The sequence below is a fragment of the Capra hircus genome, chromosome 4 (assembly GCF_001704415.2).
Source record: "Capra hircus breed San Clemente chromosome 4, ASM170441v1, whole genome shotgun sequence".
In the NCBI taxonomy this organism is placed as follows: Eukaryota; Metazoa; Chordata; class Mammalia; order Artiodactyla; family Bovidae; genus Capra; species Capra hircus.
This window is the reverse complement of record NC_030811.1, coordinates 107,809,870-107,831,307: the sequence shown is the minus strand read 5'-3', so window position 1 is coordinate 107,831,307 and position 21,438 is coordinate 107,809,870. Positions and strand designations below refer to the sequence as shown.

Here is a 21,438-nt window from a genome sequence, read left to right as displayed (position 1 = left end):
CCAGTGGACAGAGGAGCCTGGCGGGCTACAGTCCATGGGGTCATAAAGAGTTGGACATGACAGAAGTGACTTAGCAAGCATGTACTGGTTGAATATAGGTGGCATTTCAAATAAGATGAGGGCTAAGTTGCCACTGGGCTAGACAACTAGTCTAGTTTTATTGGGGACCTCAACAAGAGTTATTTTGGTGGGACATTGGTGAAAAAAGGTTAATCAAAGTGGATTCAAAGGAAAAAGGGATAAATGGAAGTGAAACCAGTGAAGAATTGGAGGCATTTTCTTAAAATGGAAGCGTAGCTGGAAGGGAATGATGGTTGATATGTTTGTTGACTGATGGGAATGTTCTAGGAAAGGGAGAAAAACGTCTTGCGGGCAATTACTTGAGCACCATCTTGATTTGGAGACAGAAGATGGGGTCTAGGGCCCAAATGGAGGTGTTGTTCTTAGCGCAGTTCATCCATCATAGTAGAAGGGAGAGCACTGCCTGTGTACCCAGATGTGGGGATGTCGGTAGATATGTTAATAAGTTTGTACAAGTTCTATTAAAATTGCTTCTCTTTTCTCAGTGAAGAATGAGAAGTGGATGGAGACGAGGTCTGAAGGCTTAAGGCAAAGGTGAAGGTGTGAGATGTGTATCATGGGGAGCAAATGGACTTGGGAAATATAGTAGGGTTGCTGGTTGGCTCAAGCCTATTAAAGGTCAATAGTCATGTGTTTGATTCAGAATGAGGTCTGTCTGACTCCTGAGCCTAAGCCCTTAGATTTAGCAGTTTCCACTATGTTTTCTGATATTACCCAGGAAGTGTAATGAAACCTGAAGGATCACAACACAAGAAGAGACCTAAAGAGGTTATTATATTTAATTCTCAAGGCCTCAGGGAAAACTAGTGCTCTTACTGTGTTTGCAAATCTCCATGAAGGCAGACTCTACAGCACTCCCTTCCTTGGGTATCTCGTGGATTTTGGACCCCTACCCCTACTCCAGCATCCCTTCCCTTTTTTTTTTTTTTTGGTAAATCATATAAACTAATCCTTTACTCCTTATTCCTGACCTAGAATAACTCATATGTATCCTAGTAAATTTTTACGTCTTTGTGAAATCAACCTTGAATATATTCACTGGAAGGACTGATGCTGAAGCTGAAGCTCCAATACTTTGGCCACCTGATACAAGAGCTGACTTTTTGGAAAAGTGCCTGATGCTGGGGAAGATTGAGGGCACGAGGAGAAGGGGGCAACAGAGGATGAGGTGGTTGGATGGCATTGCCGACTCGATGGACATGACCTTGGGCACACTCTGAGAGATAGTGAAGAACAGGGAAGCCTGGTGTGCTACAGTCCATGGGGTTGCAAAGAGACACAACTTAGTGACTGAATAATCAGTTTGTACCTAAGGCTTCCCTTTTCCCACATCAAGGTTTGTATTTCTCCCAAGTTTTTAGCTATTACTTATTTTTGCCTCTGGATCTTGGTCAAGGTATGTCTGAAAATATCAAGAATTAGAACAATGCTTAACCCTTATATTTTCTTTATAAAATTTGAGGAAAGACTGCTGCCTAAATGGCCTGGAAAAATATTCATAACATCTACTGTTGAAGGCACCTGGTTGGCCTCAGTTGTTAATTCTCACCTTCCTTGCAATATCCTCATTGACCAATGGGCTTTGGAATGAAAAAAATACTTTTTTATGATAAGTTTTGATGCAAGCGCCTTAGAAATAAAGTCAGTTGGTCATATTCTATGATAAACTGAACAGCTTTTATTTAAAGTACAGGGATCCATAATTTTTAGCTATGAATATCTACTTCTTAGTTGGCACCCATTTTCTGGATCATACACACTGGTATCTAGATTTGGCTAAAACAGTAGGTATTAACAATCTAACCCTAACTCAGCATTTTAAGCTACATATGGAAGCCGCTGTGCTGCTGCTGCTGCTAAGTCGCTTCAGTCGTGTCCGACTCTGCGCGACTCCATAGACGGCAGCCCACCAGGCTCCCCCATCCCTGGGATCCTCCAGGCAAGAACACTGGAGTGGGTCGCCATTTCCTTCTCCGGTGCATGAAAGTGAAAGGTGAAAGTGAAGTCATGTCTGACTCCTAGCGACCCCATGGACTGCAGCCTACCAGGCTCCTCTGTCCATGGGATTTTCCAGGCAAGAGTACTGAAGTGGGTTGCCATTGCCTTCTCCACTTATGAAAAGGTTCCTATTTAAAATTTTTACCTCTGCTTTGTCACTCATGACTAGTGAAATTCATTCTAGACTTTGCCATGCTATGCATATCAGGAATAAAGAAGCATAGAATTTGGGGGGGGGGGAGGGGCGTCAGATAAATCTGTGACTGCCACTCACCTAAGAGTGTGATTTTGAATGAATATCTTACTTCTGGAGCCTCAGTTTCCTCCCCTGTGAAATGGATATGCTCTATGCCTTGGCAGTAATATGCAGACTGATTCCTTCACTAGCAAGTAATGAACTGTACTCATAGTACATTGCAAATATGCTCAGAGCCCAGAAGATGGTGCCAAACATACTTGTATTTTTTTCTGGAGTCAATTTCGGTTCTTGCAAGGTCCCGCCCCCAATTCCTCACGCCAACCTTCATTCTGCATCTATAAATATCTTTCCCTTGGACTACCTCCATTTTTTAATCTCCACCCACATCTCACTCTTCATAGTGGGACTTCGAGAAGACAAAAAAAAATTAGTCTCTTTCTAATATGACTCATTTCATAAAGCATAATTTTGTGTATATTTATGCTCTAAGGCCATCTTCCTTCCAGGGAAGAGGATGGAGAGAGACCGAGGGCATGGAGGTGCCAGAGAGACATACCTTGCCACTTTATCCATGAATAATTATATCCTTCTCCTAAGGTTGTTTTAAGAATGAAACACGGTAATATTTTAAAAGTGTTTATCATTTCTGGTCATGTGTGTGTGCTAAGTTGCTTCAGTCGTGTCCGACTCTTGCAACCCCGTGGACTGTAGCCCATCAGGCTCCTCTGTCCATAAGACTCTCCAGTTAAGAATACTGGAGTGGGTTGCCAGGCAACCATTAAATAAATAGTAACTGTATCTGCTGTTACCATTACTTATCTGTTGAGCAGTAGAATCAGTTACCCCATACCTGGTTTGCCCACAGCGGTTTCCCAGGAGAGACAAGGTTTGAGAATGCCTAGAGACTAAATGTTGAGTTTTATTCTGAAATCCCCTGCTGGGAGACTGTGGATAAAACAGATCTCTGCAAAAGTAAGTTGTTCAGTTGCTAAGTCATGTCTGACTTGCTGTGACCCAATGGACTGCAGCATGCCATGCTTCCCTGACCTTCACCATCTCCCCGAGTTTGCTCAAAATAATGTCCACTGAGTTGGTGATGCCATCCAACCATCTCATCCTCTGTCCCCCCTTCTCTTCTTGCCTTCAATCTTGCCCAGTATCAGAGTCTTTTCCAATGAGTCGGCTCTTCATGTCAGGTGGCCAAAGTATTGAAGGTTCAGCTTCAACATCAGTCCTTCCAATGAATATTCAGGGTTGATTTCCTTTAGGACTGACGGGTTTGATCTCCTAACTGTCCAAGGGACTCTCAAGAGTCTTCTCCAGCACCAATGTTCAAAAGCATCGAAAGTAAGTAAAAGATCCTTGTCTCATTTCCGGGTAAGAATCTCATTAGGGGTTGAGTTGCTGCTTCCCATCCCCCCAGGAGTGTGGTGCTGGTGGGGCGGAGCCACAGGCGACTCCAGATGGTGGAGGGAGAACCTGGTCCCAAAGGATTGCTTCCTCCTGGCTCACAGATGGAGGGAAGTGGCTTCTGAAAGGTTTCCTGCAGGGCTGCTGATCTGGAGAACAGCAGTGGTCAAGCTAGAAACACACCCGCCTCCCCTTCCAAAGATGTACCCAAGGGGTCATCGAGTCTTCCTCTTCAATTTTAGAGTCAAAGTGGTCTTCACCAATTAGGAAAGGTCTTTAAAATTTCCAACCTCAAACAATTGCTGCTTCAAAAACAAAAAGACATTCTGCCAGATTCCTAAAGATTTCTTTCAGTTACTGCCAAACTTTCTTGGCTAGACCTCTGGTGTAAGAGAGTGAAAACACTTCCTTCTGGGATTGGAGATCACCAGCATTTTGATTTTAGAAAGAAATCCTATCAGAAGGTTGCCCGTGGAGGAAGGGAATGTGACTATACTGAAAGTCCTAAAATTGAGATGTTGCCTTTTGGGATTCCCCGCTCAGCTTGTGGTGCAGAAAGGATTGGTAGCTATCCGGATCTGCCTATGGCTCTGGATGGTAGAACATCCCTCTCCTCGACATGTAACTTCTTGAGGCTGGTAAGACAATTATAATGACAAACTGTATTGAAACTGAAGTTAATGCTTTTTTTTAAAAAAGTGCCGGACTAGAGGGGACAGGTCTTTAAATGGAGTTTCTGTTCTCCCACAAGAAATCTTCCAAATGTGAAGAAGATCTTAAGTCCTGTTCACAAAGGCAGTTTTCTGAGAGATAACAGCAAGGGAAGAGGGGCTTAGTAACTGTGGGTATCAGTTCTCATTTGGCCGCGTGATTTTGAAGTCCCTTAATCTTTCAGAACCAAGAGAAAACAAAGATTAAAAATACTAGCTTTCCAGGAATGTCTGAACAGTGAGTAAGGCATGTAAACCATTGAGGCTGGTAGGTGCTCAACAAAATTTCTTCCTTTTCTTTTCCTCCCAAAATGTACTCTTGGTCCATTGTAGGAGTCTTTCCTACCAGCCTTACTTTAGCAGCTTCACTCACCTGTAGAATAATATAAAATTACATGTTCCAGGGAACACTCTCTGTGGTTACCATCTTATTCAGTTCTGTTTTGCTCCTCTGAGTTCCTCTAATTTGGCCATATGCTAAAGAGATTTAAGGATTTAGTTGGCTACTGGTAGATGGTCGGTATTTTAAATGTTTTTGTTGCTACCCAATAGACTGAATAAGACAACTGGCCCCTTTCCAAAGGAAAACTAAAGAAAAACTATTCAATTGAATATGCAGATGCTTCAAAGTGATTTAGAACAACTACTCCACAGCCCGACTTTCCAAAGAGAAAGTCATCTTTACAACAAGTATGACTGACTCATTTATCCAGAAGATAGAGTGATTTGTTCTCTTGTGGATGGGGGAATTCAGTTTCCTTATTTACAAGGAATAAGGTCAGAGCTGAAGATGCTGTCTTCCAAATACAAAACAAATTTGTAGAGGGTGTATTTCACGGAAAGCCACCAGTATGTAATTTATGTATAAATTACATAAAGGGAAAAAAAAAGAATTATAGGGTCTGCAATTGCTTTCCAGGGTACAGAAGGACATTTGATTTTTTTTTCCTTCAGCATAATTCAGAAGGAAGTGATACCCTAGGGAGCCAAGACTGGGTTTTCTTGTAGGGCAAGAAAGACATTTTCTGAGGAAGGAAAAGGTATGTAAAAGTTTGGGGGAGGTAAAGAAGATTTCTGCCATTGAACCATTCTGCATATGAAGCCCAGGGTATAAGCAGTCTCCTTGATCATCAAGTACCTTTCTGCACACAAAGATATCAATATAAAAGGGCAGACATAGCTTTAGAATTTCTCTGCTGAAGTGGCTTATAGGTGGCACTTGTATTGGAAGGGTGGCAGGGAGATTTACCTTGAATCTGTTTTCTGATTTATGCTTTTAGGGGTCAGATGATGAGGGGAAGGGTCTTAAGGTCTCTCCAGTTGCCACCTTTTGTCCAACTCTTCTTCTAAGAAGGGAGAATAGAGACCCCGGAGATGTGCAAAAGGTGAAGTCTCCCGGGTTTGCAAAGAGAAAGCGGAAGCTTCTGCCTCCTGGGTCCACACCAATCCCTCCTCATTTGGTGATCAAGGTTCCTGGGAGTCACTGCAGAGAGATGATTTAGAGTTTGCTTTCTCAAGCATCTCTTTTCTGTTGTTGCCTAGTGAAATTATTACTGAGGCTTAAAGAAGCTGTCTTAGTTCTGGAAGAAGCTAGACGTGTCCGCTCACAGAGTTGGGAGGCTGTCAGGCTAAAAGGAGCCTTTCCTGCCGTGAGCACCATCTTCTGTCAGCAGAAAACTTACTAGTCAATGTAAGCAAAACCCAACGCTTCAGGCAGGCTTTAGACTTCGTGTGTCTCAAGATGGATGTTGAAGGACTACTTGAAATTTTTTATCCTAATGAAAGGTGAGTTATCTCCATGAGATATATGGGAGTATGCCAGGTGCAAACTGAAGCACCAAATGTATGAAGTTAGGCTCCTGAACTATGAATGAATTGTATTCCTGTATACAAGTGGCGCTGGTGGTAAGGAAGCCACCTGCCAGTGCAGGAGACATCAAAGGCCTGGAATCCCTGGGTTGGGAAGACCCCCTGGAGGTGGGCACAGCAACCCACTCCAGTACTCTTGCCTGGAGAGTCCGATGGACAGAGGAGCCTGGCAGGGTACAGTCCACAGGATCACGAAGAGTCGGACATGACTGAAATGACTTAGCACAGCATACATAACCCAGTTTGAACTGTTTTTGAATATAGGCTGGGAACAGGGTTGCCAGACGAAATATAGGATGCTCAATTAAATTTGAAATTCATCAGTAAAAAGTAACTTTTAGTATGAATATGTCCCATGCATTACTGAGGCCATATTTATCCTAAAAACTCCCTACATTATTATTATTATTTGCTAAATCAGGAAACCCTAGGTGAGAAATAAAGTGTGTGTACAAGAGAAGAGTTAACTTTTGGCCACATCTCCTCTGTGTTCAATGTGTTGGCAGGAAGCGGGAGGTAAGGAATTCCTAAAGCCGGATTGCCTGTACTGGGCATGTGGGCGTTGTGTCTTTAAGCCTAACCAGTGTGGTTTCCATGAAGAGTGAGTGTAGCCTGGGAATTCATGCAGCGCAGAAGTCAGTGTTCTGAATGGGCACCTGAACTACAGGCTGCCTAACTTCCCCATGCTCTTTGTTTTCGGAATTCCTGTACAAGTGTACTTTTGACCCGGGCCCTGGATTGATTTCACCTGGCGTCTACGTCCTGGTGACGCTTACATTTAAATCTTCATTTTGGATTACTCATCTGATTACCTGCGTACTTTTCACCATGGTATATTCCTCCAGAAAGCATGTATCTGGGAGTCTTTAGAGAAGGATGTATATAGAGGTTTTGATGGATGCTATTTGCATTATTATTATTAACATCTTTGCATTAAAAAGGGAACTATTTTGAAATTTCAACAAAATCCAGCCTATAATTACTGTAATGATTATAATAAAGAATGTTTCTTATTCCAGATGTCTGTGCAATAAGATTTGTGTTCTTAAACCATTCATTTCACTGGTCATTACTTAAGGATTAAAATAAGGTTATCAGACTACATTTGAAAAGGCCTAAAACCATGCTTTCTCTTTGTGTGCCTCTTGGCGTTTCAATTTCCTTATCTTCAAGTTAAAGGTATTAGATAATCCCTAGGGTCCTAAATCAAATCCCTTATGATTATACAGTGGAAGTGAGAAATAGATTTAAGGGACTAGATCTGATAGGTAGAGTGCCTGATGAACTATGGAATGAGGTTCGTGACATTGTACAGGAGACAGGGATCAAGACCATCCCCATGGAAAAGAAATGCAAAAAAGCAAAATGGCTGTCTGGGGAAGCCTTACAAATAGCTGTGAAAAGAAGAGCGGCAAAAAACAAAGGAGAAAAGGAAAGATATAAGTGTCTGAGTGCAGAGTTTCAAAGAATAGCAAGAAGAGATAAGAAAGCCTTCTTCAGCGATCAATGCAAAGAAATAGAGGAAAAGAACAGAATGGGAAAGACTAGAGATCTCTTCAAGAAAATTAGAGATATCAAGGGAACATTTCATGCAAAGATGAGCTTGATAAAGGACAGAAATGGTATGGACCTAACAGAAGCAGAAGATATTAAGAAGAGATGGCAAGAATACACAGAAGAACTGTACAAAAAAGATCTTCATGACCCAGATAATCACGATGGTGTGATCACTCACCTAGAGCCAGACATCCTGGAATGTGAAGTCAAGTGGGCCTTAGGAAGCATAACTACAAACAAAGCTAGTGGAAGTGATGGAATTCCAGTTGAGCTATTTCAAATCCTGAAAGATGATGCTGTGAAAGTGCTGCGCTCAATATGCCAGCAAATTTGGAAAACTCAGCAGTGGCCACAGGACTGGAAAAGGTCAGTTTTCATTCCAATCCCAAAGAAAGGCAGTGCCAAAGAATGTTCAAACTACTGTACAATTGCACTCATCTCACATGCTAGTAAAGTAATGCTCAAAATTCTCCAAGCCAGGCTTCAGCAATAAATGAACCGTGAACTTCCTGAGTTCAAGCTGATTTTAGAAAAGGCAGAGGAACCAGAGATCAAATTGCCAATATCTTCTGGATAATGGAAAAAGCTAGAGAGTTCCAGAAAAACATCTATTTCTGCTTTGTTGACTATGCCAAAGCCTTTGACTGTGTGGATCACAATAAACTGTGAAAAATTCTGAAAGTGATGGGCATACCAGACCACGTGACCTGCCTCTTGAGAAATCTGTATGCAGGTCAGGAAGCAGCAGTTAGAACTGCACATGAACAACAGGCTGGTTCCAAATAGGAAATGGAGTACGTCAAGGCTGTATATTATCACCCTGCTTATTTCACTTATGTGCAGAGTACATCATGAGAAATGCTGGACTGGAAGAAACACAAGCTGGAATCAAGATTGCTGGGAGAAATATCAATATTCTCAGATATGCAGATGACACCACCCTTATGGCAGAAAGTGAAGAGGAACTAAAGAGCCTCTTGATGAAAGTGAAAGTGGAGAGTGAAAAAGTTAGCTTAAAGCTCAACATTTAGAAAACTAACATCATGGCATCCAGTCCCATCACTTTATGGCAAATAGATGGGGAAACAGTGTCAGACTTTATTTTGGGGGGCTCCAAAATCACTGCAGATGGTGACTGCAGCCATGAAATTAAAAGATGCTTACTCTTTGGAAGAAAAGTTATAACCAACCTAGATAGTATATTGAAAAGCAGAGACATTACTTTGCCAACAAAGGTCCATCTAGTCAAGGCTATGGTTTTTCCAGTGGTCATGTATGGATGTGAGAGTTGGACTGTGAAGAAGGCTGAGCGCCAAAGAATTGATGCTTTTGAACTGTGGTGTTGGAGAAGACTCTTGAGAGTCCCTGGACTGCAAGGAGATCCAACCAGTCCATTCTGAAGGAGATCAGCCCTGGGATTTCTTTGGAGGTAATGATGCTGAAGCTGAAACTCCAGTACTTTGGCCACCTCATGCAAAGAGTTGACTCATTGGAAAAGACTCTGATGCTGGGAGGGATTGGGGGCAGGAGGAGAAGGGGACGACAGAGGATGAGATGGCTGGATGGCATCACGGACTCGATGGACGTGAGTCTGAGTGAACTCTGGGAGTTGGTGATGGACAGGGAGGCTTGGCGTGCTGCGATTTATGGGGTCACAAAGAGTCAGACCTGACTGAGCGACTGAACTAAAGGGTCCTTTGCAACCCTCACAGTCTCTGACACTGTTTTGGTAGCTTATAAGCTAGTGTTCAGAGCAGTCAGTCAGTCAGCCTCAGGTTTGTCTGTCTCTTTTCCACAGAGCTGCATATCTGCCATTCTCATCCCAACTACAGAAAAGAGTGGCCACATCCGCCTCAATTAAACTACCCAAGACCAAGGTCCTGGAAGAATTACCTCCTCACCTTGACAGCCATGTACCCATAGAGAAATCCTTCTAGGATTTCTTTACACTTTCCATACACTCAGAAATGCTGACTCTTCAGAGGTCCCATAGCAATGGATGTCTGACTCCAACCCTTAGGGGTTGATGATAGAGGATTATTCTTTATGTATGTAGACCTAGCTGAAATATTGTCAGCAGCTCAACTTTGTGCACTGTACCCAGAATATGTATGTGAATGGATCTTCTCATTAAACTCGTATTTATGTTGTGCACATTTGGACCTCACCACTGGGCAGGATGATTCCTTAGCTGGTTTGGAGCTTCGGTATGCACATTTAGTCTGCACTGCAGTTCTTAAATACAGGGACAGTTGAAAGGAATTGTGTGCTAGAACTGGCTTGCTGTAGCTTGCAAAAATTGATTATTAAATTACAAGGAGTTTTGCGAGCTGATTGTTAAATGCAAACATTATTAAAAATCAAGTCATACCAACCTACAACAAATAATGCATATTAAAAACAAAAACTCAAAATGTATTATTAATACCTCCTGATTATTTTACTTGGCATAGCTATGCTCTTGATATTATTTGCAAATATTGGAGCTGTTTGATGAAAACATATAATGATGCTACTGTACACCTCTTCCCTACCATATATTCAGAGAACTCATGTTGGTCACTTTACATAGGCCATGATGCAAGTGTTTACACCACAGAAACCAGCAAATGTTACCATTCAGACCTTGACTTATTTCTTTGTTGATGTCTAAATTTCCAAAATTAATGGAGAGAATGTTACTAATGTAGATTAAACTTAAAAATTTGCAGTGTGTGGTGTCTGTAGCTCTTACATTGTGACTAGTGCAAAAAATTGAGAAAATCTGCTTCCAGTATTCAAAAAACTATTCAACACTTCCACATAAAAGTCCTTATGTCATTGAATGAGTGACTTTCCAATGTGTCTTCATTGTTTCCCATTTGTGAAGCAATTGCTACTTAATGTAATAAAAATATCAACCTATATAAACATACGAACTATAGGCACTCTCCAGTTGCAGACACAGACTAGCTCTGAACACAACTTATGTCTAAACAAAACTGATATAAAAAAAAGTTAAAGCATTTAGAGAGCACCAGTTGGCCTTATGGAATAGAAAATAAATCATATTGGATATTTTATTATCTGTAAATTGTGGGCTTCACATTCTTTATATTAGCAAAACATAAACTTATATACATATAGATATGTGTACACTTTTTTTTTTTTTTACAAAGTGCCTGTTGAACATTTTCTGGCACACAATTGACTTAAACCTCTACTTGGTAGACCCCTTCTGGTTAGTCTATTTGTTGGGACTGACATAGTCCTCAGGTGAGGCCATGCTCCCTAAGACCGTACCATGTGAAGCAGAAAAAGCTTTTGATAAAATTTCAATATTAATTTATGAGAAAAGCGCTCCAGAAAGAAGGCCTAGAGGGAACATGCCACAATATAATAAAGGCCACATATGACAGACCCACAGCTAACGTTAGGAACAAGACATGGGTGGCCACTCTTACCACTTTGATTCAACTTAGTGTTGACTTCTGGAGTCACACAGACCTAGGTTTGAATCTTATCTCTGTCATTTACTAGCTAAATACACATGAATTTATATTCTTCCTGCCTTTGATTTTAAGTCTGTCATGCAGAGATAATTATAAGACTAACCTCATAGGGTTGTTGGAAAATTCAGCATATGTTTAACGCAGGCCATGGCACATGTAAGTTCTCAAAAATGGTAGCTGTAATTTTTTTCCTACATCCTCTCTCCTGCCTATTAGGATTCATCAAGCTTCAGACCACAGTCCTCTACCTTTTCTGTTTATATTCATTTAGAGTGTAACTGGGAGAAGGCAATGGCACCCCACTCCAGTACTCTTGCCTGGAAAACCCCATGGGTGGAAGACCCTGGTGGGCTACAGTCCATGGGGTCGCTAAGAGTCAGATACAACTGAGTGACTTCACTTTCACTTTTCACTTTCATGCATTGGAGAAGGAAATGGCACCCCACTCCAGTGTTCTTGCCTGGAGAATCCCAGGGACGGGGGAGCCTGGTGGGCTGCTGTCTATGGAGTCACACAGAGTCGGACACAACTGACTGAAGCGACTTAGCAGCAGCAGCAGAGCCTGACCAGCACATTGTTTGGTGATTCACAAATCTCCCCCTCCATCTTGACCTTCTCATTAGGGTATCTATTCATGCACATTTTAAACCAACCTTAGGACATAACATAGGAAATACCTTCTGTTCATTGTCTGACCACCCTAAGATGAGAATGCCCTTCCCTTTTTCTCATTTCCATGGGTGGCACCCTATTTGTGCTTGATCTCAGGCTTCAAAGCTGCATTCTATACTCTCTGTATCTGATTATTCATTAAAGCCTACTTATTCTTTCTCGCAGCCTCAGTTACCCTTCCTTCTCATGACTAACAGGGAAGCTGGCTGACAAGCTATTTGGTGCGCTCCCATCCCTTGATAGCCTTGTTTTTCCCTTTGTGGTCATGGTGCTCAAGAGACACTGATGATCTTTTAATTAATAAGTTAGTCTTTTATTATTTACTGACATCCATTGCTCTTGAACTCTTTGAAATATCTATGTCTTTTTCTCTTCAACTAGGCTGTAAGCTCCTTGATGACAAAAGCAGGATATGAACTCAGAATTACTGTCGCAGTGCTTAACCCAGTGCTCAATAAAGGCTTCCCCTTGGGATGAATTGATTGAATATAACCCTTTATTATTAAGAGTATGTTTTAAGTTGTTGCTTGTTTTAGCCACTAAGTCGTGTGTGGCCCTTTTGCAACCCCAAGGACTATAGCCTGCCTGGCTCCTTTGTCCATGGGATTCTCCAGGCAAGAATACTGGAGGGAGTTGCCATTTCCTTTTCTAAGAATATGTAATTTTCTAGATGACATAGCTAGATGTAAATATGTAGCTTCCTAATGCCTGTTAGGTCAGTCCCATGTTCTTCAAGCTGACCTTCTAGTTATACTGTCAGCTGGTTCTATCTTACCTGCTCTTAACTTTATCTTCCTGAAATGGGCCCTTTAGTCAGGTGACTTTGGTACACACACACACACACACAGTTTAGTTCAGTTCAGTTCAGTCGCTCAGTCGTGTCCAATTCTTTGCGACCCCACGAATCACAGCACACCAGGCCTCCATGTCCATCACCAACTCCCAGAGTTCACTCAGACTCACGTCCATCGAGTCAGTGATGCCATCCCCCCATCTCATCCTCTGTCGTCCCCTTCTCCTCCTGCCCCCAATCCCTCCCAGCATCAGAGTCTTTTCCAATGAGTCAACTCTTCGCATGAGGTGGCCAGAGTACTAGAGTTTCAGCTTCAGCATCATTCCTTCCAAAGATAAATCAGGGCTGATCTTGGTATTAAAATGATCGTCCTTCCATCTTAGTTTTTTTTGAAGTCCCAAGATATTGGGTACTTACCACCTCACACTGAAAAATGCAATGCCACACCACCTAAGAAGGACTTGTAAAGGTGGGAAAAACCCGTTTTGTGACTTTTGCCCAAAAACAATAGCTGGAGGTTCAGAAGGACCAGGAAATTAGGAAGAAATTTTCCTTCAAAAAGTTAATTAAGTGCAGAGCCATGCCCGCTTTCTAATGGTAGGCATACTGGTTTATCATAAAGGGTAAAACTCAGGAATAGACAATTAGAGGTGATACATCAGGCAAGGCATGGGGAGGTACACAGAGCTTTCATGCCCTTTTGGAGCACATCACCCTCCAAGTATGTTGATGTGCTCACCCACCTAGAAGCTGCCTGAAACACTATCTTTTAGGAAGTTTCATTAGGCATGACTGATGAAATCATTGGCCACTGGTGGTTGAACTCAGTCTCCAGCCCCTCTGTCTTTCCCTGGTGGTAGAAAGCAAGGTGTGTAAAAGTTCCAAGCCTCTAATCAAGGATTGGTCTTTCCAGTAACCAGTCTACATCTAAAAGCTCTCTCAGTTCAGTTCAGTTCAGTCGCTCAGTCATGTCCTACTCTTTGCGACCCCATGGACTGCAGCATGACAACCTCCCTGTGCATCACCAACTCCCAGCATTTCCTCAAACTCATGTCCATTGAGTTGGTGATGCCATCCAACCATCTCATCCTCTGTCGTCCCCTTCTCCTCCCACCTTCAATCTTTTGCATCATCAGGGTCTTTTCAAATGAGTCAGCTCTTTGCATCAGGTGGTCAAAGTGTTGGAGTTTCAGCTTCAGCATCAGTCCTTCCAATGACTATTCAGGACTGATTTCCTTTAGGATGGACTGGTTGGATCTCCTTGCAGTCCAAGGGACTCTCAAGAGTCTTCTCCAACACCACAGTTCAAAAGCATCAATTCTTCCGTGCTCAGCTTTCTTTATATTCCAACTCTCACATCCATACATGACTACTGGAAAAATCAAGGTTTGACTAGATGGACTTTTGTTGGTAAAGTAATGTCTATGCTTTTTAATATGCTCTCCAGGTTGGTCATAACTTTTCTTCCAAAAAAGTAAGTGTCTTTTAATTTCATGACTGCAGTCACCATCTGTGGTAATTTTGGAGCCCCCCAAAATAAAGCCTATTGTTGTTTCTGTTGTTTCCCCATGAAGTGATGGGACCAGATGCCATGATCTTCGTTTTCTGAATGTTGAGCTTTAAGCCAACTTTTTCACTCTCCTCTTTCACTTTCATCAAGAGGCTTTTTAGCTCCTCTTCACTTTCTGCCATAAGGGTGGTGTCATCTGCATATCTGAGAATATTGATATTTGTCCCAGCAATCTTGATTCCAGCCTGTGCTTCCTCTAGCCCAGCCTTTCTCGTGATGTACTCTGCATATAAGTTAAATAAGCAGGGTGACAATATACAGCCTTGACGTACTCCTTTCCTGATTTGGACCCAGTCTGTTGTTCCATGTCCAGTTCTAACTGTTGCTTCCTGATCTGCATACAGATTTCTCAGGAGGCAGGTCAGGTGTTCTGGTATTCCCATCTCTTAAAAAATTTAAGAATTCTTAAATTCTCTCTAGGAGCCCCATTGAGAGTTACTTCATTAGAATAATTGAATGATGTAAAGGAGCTCCATTTAAGGAGCTGTGTGTGTTAGGAACCAGAACAAAGATCAAGTATGTATTTCCTATTATCCCACATCCACAGGTACCTTCTTTCCAACTGCAGCTTGAAATGAGCCTAGGCTATGGGAGAGGAGAAACTTCTGAATAAAATTTAGAGTTTCAGTTATTAAAGTAAAATCAACATTTTTATTACTGAAATGACATTTTTCTCCTGTCTAGAAAAAGTTAAGTAGAAACAGGTGTGAGTCCCACCCAGGGTGTCATGTCAGAAATGGAGAAGGGTTCTAGGCAGTAAGTTAGTGTGAGCAGGACAAGCGGAAATAATAAAGTGGTGTTTTCTTTATACCCTTTGAAGCGAGTCTGTTTCAAGACAACTGTTATGTTTGCTGATGCTACATATGTAGACAGGACTCTGAGGGCATGCAGGCGGGCATGACACACACACACACCCCTTTCTACCATTTAGGGTCTACAGTTGCACTCATCTCCTCCAAGAAATCTTTCCCGGTTAGCCCCAGTCACACAGCTCTCCTTCTTGGAATTTCTATAATCCCTGTTTTTCAAACTTAACACTTACATATGTGAACCAACCATACATCTTCATTGATCTTCGCTTGTTCCATTTACGTGTTTTTGCTTCCCATTCTTATAGTAAGCCTCTCACCAGAAACCAGTATATTTTGCTTTGGGGATATGTCTCCTATATCCCTCCATTGTCACTTAATAAAGGCTGCATGATTGATTGGTCAGATGTGTCCAGATTTCATGGTGCCATCAGAAGTTAGTTAAATATTCAGTTTAGTCTAAAACCTAAAGCTAAATCTTCTGTCTCCTGATGGAGATGCTGGCTCCCTGGACTCAGCTTTCTGTTTTGTTGGTGGTGGTGGTGGTGGTGGTTGCCCAATGAACTGTTGAACAGAGCATGCTCATGAAAGAGCGAATCTTCATGCAGTCTTTCTTTTATTGCTGATGAAGGTGAAAATAGCTGTGAGTGTAGTTTGGTGTATGACACAGGTCCTCTTCAGGCGTTGCGCTGGGAAGATGCCTTTGATCAACATTCACGCTACTCTACACTTTGCGTTACCTCATAGTCACCAGTAGGTTTAAGTTCTTGGTTTATGAATATTCAGCTTTCTGCTAATAAAACTTTCTATGGAACTAGAAGCGTTTCCCAGACCGCTGGAAGTGTATTTTAAGATCAGCCTCTCTCAAAATTGCTTCAGTTACGGGCAGGGCATGCATTTCATCAGACTTCCATCTTCTTTGTTAGAAACCTCTTTTTTACTTTCTCCAGAATGATGAAGGAAATTAGTCTTATGTTATTTTAATCCTCCCATCTACCACTGGAGCTGGCAGTGTGTCCGAATACTTAAAAGCCTGAGACTTTGTCAGAGCATTTCAGGGCTAAAAGGAGGCTTATAGGTCCATGAAGTCTTGATGTCTCTGAGAGTGGAATGGATGAATCATATATGTGCACTGAACAAATAAAACTCTATGGTGTCTCTGTAGGTGATACAGGCCTGCCATTCATATCCCAAAGCAATTGAAGTTGTTGTTAATGCCTATGAACACATCAAGTGGAATGTGAAGTGGAAAAGAGCTATCCCTGATGATGACTTGGAGGTAAAGCATCCATTCACTTCCTCTGGGTTTTCACTCCCCAAGACTTCCAGAACACAATGGAAGTACAGGAAATTCTAATGAAAAAAAAAATGGGTTTTGAGACTGCTTTAAGAATTTGAGAATGCCACTCCAATATGAGACAAAGGGTTATAAAATGCAGGTATGAGAATAGATAAATAAATAGGTATGTAACACTTGGGAGCATCTTGGGAATTTCTCCATCAAGGGGCGAGTTGAATAATTATATAAAGTTGACAGTTTTACTTTCTTCCCCATCAATTTAGATGAATTTAATAAGAATAACAACAACATTTGGTATTGCTCATATAGCATTTTTACCAGCAGATTAAACTGTTTTGTATAGATTATATAAGTGACTTTAATAAATTGCTCTGTATAGATTATTTTCATTCACTTCTAAATATCCTGAAGTCTTTAGTAAGCAGGTAACAGAGTACTAAAAACTGTGGGACTTCCCTGACAGTCCAGTAGTTAAAAGTCCATTTGCCAATACGAGAGATGTGGGTTCCATCCCTGGTCTGGGATGGATCCCTGGGATCCTACGTGCTGCAGGACCACTAAGCCTGTGCCCCACAACTACTGAGCCCAGCTCCAGAGCCCTCACGCCAAAGCGATTGAACCACAACTAGAGAAAGCCCACACGCCACAAAGAAGACCCAGCGCAGCCATCAATAAATAAAGAGACAGATGGATAAAACCGTGGCAAAAATATGCATAACGTAAGATTAGAAAACAAACAAAACTCTGTGATGACTCATGCAGAAAGCTTTGCAAAGCTGACTCCTCGTGCCACACATGGACTTTGCTGTCCTTGTGAACCAGCTATTTCACTAGCCTTCTTTTTTTGGTTTTAACCACCACAGCTGTCCCCAACATGGGAGAGGTGTTGGGCAGAGTGCAGAGCTCACTGGGCTTAGAGGCCAATGGCTTAGATGCAATGTTATTCTGCTACTTATTAGCTGCCTTAGCTTTGAAAAGTTGCTTAAGCTGTCTTAGCATTATTATTCATGGTTAATTTTGCCTCACCATCAGAGACGGTAGAAAGCTGCCATTAGGTATAAAGTAGGGACTAAACACATCACTGTTGATTTCTATTGATGTAAACGGGGAGGCTGTTCTGACTTTAACATGTCTTGCCTTCTTTTTCAGAGACACTGGGATTTTTACCACTCTCTCTTCACCGTGTGCAGTAACTCTCCAAGGACTCTCATGCATTTATCACGATGTGCCATTCGAAGAACGTTACACAGCAGATGTCACAGAGTAATTCCTTTGCTTTCCCTCCCGTTGTCATTGAAAAAGTACTTGCTTTTAGAGCCGGAGGGAATCATTTATTAAGCCTTATGAGGCAGAAGTTCCCAATCCTAGATCTTTAAGTGGACTCGCTGGGTAGACACAGTTTGCATAAATAAAATGGTACTTGCGCTGATTATAACACCTCAGGGATGTAAAAACACTTTGCAAACACTGTGTCATTAATCCTAGGGTATCATGGTGAGGGGAAATAAACAAGAAGTAAAGTGAAGGTATTCTCAAAAATAAAAGCATATTCAGAAGGTACTGATGTAACAATAATACTGTGTATAGTGCACTTACTTGGTACCTGCTATAATTTTGTAAAAATTTTCATATATTATCTCATTTGAGAGGGGACCCAGGTTTTCTTACAACCAATCTCATTTTCTCTCCCTTATCAGTAATAAGTTTACATTACCCTTCAGTTGCCAACATGCAAGCCTCTGTGATAGGCCTCTTAATCTTTGTGTCCTCCACCCTCTCCCACTTAGCAGAAATTACTGTTGCTAGTTTTGCCAACCCCTTTCCCCATACCGAGCTCCTCAACTTACTTTCAGTGAAGAAAACGTGAACATAGTCAAAACAAGGGGATCTTGGAAGCAAATTAGAAGTGAAAAACAAAGACTTATCCACTTGAAAGTCGAAATATTCATATTAATGCACTCTCACTGAGCCCAAGACCGGAGATGCAAAGCTGAATCCGAAGCAAGGACTCCAGCCCCCCAGGACGTCATACTTTAGCAGAGGATCCAGACATTTAAGCTGGGAACTGCAGGGGCAGGTGTCAGGGGCAGGAGCGCAGAGGCAGATTCATTCTCAGTGCTTGCCTTTCAAAGTCATGCTTCTTATATGAAGTGTGGTTTTCTTTGAAGCCTGATGATAAAGAGTGAAGGGGTAGTGTGAAGTGGAGGGGATCTCAGGCTGCTGTGAGTGTGCATGAAAAAGGACTCACTTTCAGTTTCCTGGCACATCTAGATATTTTTATTTTCGTATCATTTGCTGCATTGTACTGTCCCAGGTTCCCTGGGGAAAATATTGCACACTCGATGGCTCCCATGTATGTCACAAACAAGTTTTAGAAAGTGTGTGCACGGAAATGTATGAAAGGACTTCGTTTGGTTACTTCAGTCTTTTCATGTAAGAGACTGACATTTCAAAGCATTTTAGCTAGAAGATGAGAATTTTGCTGGTGATGGCTGGGTGCAGAAAGCACATAGAGACACTTTGAAAATAGTAGGAGTTTGAGAAACTTGGAAAGGCTAGTGTGTTGATCAGGTTTGTTAACGGTTTGCAGAAAGAGAAATGTAGATGGCTAACCTTTGGAATTCATGGTTTATGAGGCCACTTTTCACCTCACATATTTGTTCTTGCTAGTAGTCACTTTTAGATATGCTCAGAGACTTTCGGCATTACGTTTTACAGCTTACATCAGAAGTAATTAAGCACAGATAAATCTATTTGCCAGTTGTGAGCAGGATTTTTTTCCAGGGCTGGGGTGTATGTACATGTGTATGTTTTTCCATCTTGTTGAAGTTTACAGGCTTGAGTTTTGAGTAGAAATGAAGTCAAATATTCCACTCGCCTGCCATCTAGACTGTGCTTCGCCTCTTGGGATTTGCATTCTCCTGGTGCTGTGTAGGAAAAATAATGTAGATGCAATAACCTTTCTAAAGTATCAGTTCTACTCAGATATTTTGGGAGGAATCTTTTGTACGGAAATGAGATCTGTATTATGGAATAGAACACCGTATATGTGTGAACTAGTCATATAAAACATGATCTTTAAAAAAAACAGTTTACTTGCAGCAAGTTGTGTAGAACACATTCTAGAATGCCAGGTGGAGCTGTTGCCCCCCCCCCACCCCCACACCCTTCGCTAGTTTCAGGAGTATTCTGGCGAAATATTTGTGATCCTGACTTCAGCGGTAATGCTGAGGCTGAGGACGAAAGGAGAGAGGATGTTCCTTGCATGGGGAAATAACGTTTCTTAGGCTGCCCGCTGTGCTTAGGCTTTCTGTGTTAATCTAGTGTATGATACAGAACAACTCATTTTGGATGGTTTATTTGTAGATTTAAAGTCGTTTCTCCTCATCTTTGAACCTTCATTTAGAGGACTTAAATAAAGCTCTTCCCTTTCCTTTCATCGTTGTGAGTTTTCTGTTGATGACACTTTTTCCTAACTGGCTTCTCAGCGGTTAGACTAAAGAACTCGACATGATTCATGTTTCTTCCACATTGAGAAAAAAAAAGAAAGAGAATGAGAAGATATGCCTGTAAATAAATAATATTGTCAAAAGAAAGTAAAGGGTAAACACAAATGAAAAACCGGGGATTGCTTTGAGAACAAAAAAAGTGTTTTAACGATAATAAAGAAATTGTGCTGAATCATAGTCTTCTGTCTGTTACCCTCTGTCCTCTTGGGTTTCTAATTTCCTTGCGTTCTCCTCATTCAAGCAGCCATGAGCAGGAGCAACAGAGGAAATTAAATCCTCATGATAGCTTTGCTAACTTGCTGTAAATAGTCACTCGGTGAGGAAGAAGATAGATAGATAGTCAATAGTCGCACGTGAAAAATCTTTGAGATGAGGGAAAGACCACCCTTTCTGTTTTCTCCCTTCTTAGGAGCTAGACACACAGGTTCTGTTTTTAACTCACCTGGCGTTACACTATCACTTTGTCCTTCCATCCCGAACCCAGTGGTTTCCAATAAAAAATACGGCAGTCAAAAGCCGACTGTAAGGATGAAAAAAGTAACTGTTTGCAGTGGCTTATCAATGTTGGAGAAAAAAAAAAAAAAACAGCTGAGCCTTACATTTTTGTTGCTCAGCTGATTGTTTTGAACTACACACTTTCAAAACTTTTTAGAAAAATCCAATGATCTATTGTTTTGAAATGCAGACACCAGATCTAGTAGATGGAAGGAATTCATTGTCTTCCTTTGGGGTATGAACAGAGCCACTACAGTGAAGTGTTAGAAGTTTTGGCTCTGGTGCCTTCTGTCTAAGTTTTCATCCTGACTCTCAACCTAATTTGACCTGTTATCTGGGGGAAATGACATGCTTGCTCCATGCCTCAGTTTCCTCATTTGTAAAGATGCAGATGGTAGTGGTACCTGCCTCATAAAACTTTTATTTTTTTTTTTTAAATTTTATTTATTTTTTTATTTTTTAAATTTTAAAATCTTTAATTCTTTGAAGTGCAGGGAAGGAAAAGTTTCACTTGACCCTCTTAGGGCCCCTGACTGGGTCTGAAAATTAAACAGACAAAGACAGATTAACAGGAGGAAAGCACATACGTTTACTTAATATGTTTCACGTGACATGGAAGCCTTTATGAGGAACCGAAGACCCTGAAGAAACAACCTTGAGGGTTTTCATGCTAGGCTTGATGATAAGTGGGTAGTTGTGCAGAAATATGATAGATTAAGGAATATGAGGTCAGTGTGGTAACCTAGGGGGAGCCTGGGAATCCTCACTGTTCATTAGGATTCTTCTTTTTTAATTAATTTTTGCCTTACTATGTTGTGTTAGTTTCTGCTGGACAGCAAAACGAATCAGCTGTACGTATACACATGTCCCCTCCCTTTTGGGCTTGCTCCCCATTCAGGTCACCACAGTGCATTAAGCAGAGCTCTCTGAGCTATACAGCAGGTTCTCCGTAGTTACCTATTTTATACATACCAT

General features: G+C 41.5%; 1 protein-coding gene across 1 annotated transcript in view; it reads left to right on the top strand.

Annotated features, from left to right (window-relative positions):
- The window catches only part of ASB4 (ankyrin repeat and SOCS box containing 4), an 85,328-nt gene extending 65,430 nt beyond the window's left edge, over positions 1 to 19,898 (top strand). The window contains exons 4-5 of the mRNA XM_005678948.3: positions 16,325 to 16,438; positions 17,609 to 19,898. Coding sequence (XP_005679005.1) covers positions 16,325 to 16,438; positions 17,609 to 17,797 — 303 coding nt within the window. The 3' untranslated portion in view covers positions 17,798 to 19,898. The remainder of the gene's footprint in view (positions 1 to 16,324; positions 16,439 to 17,608) is intronic.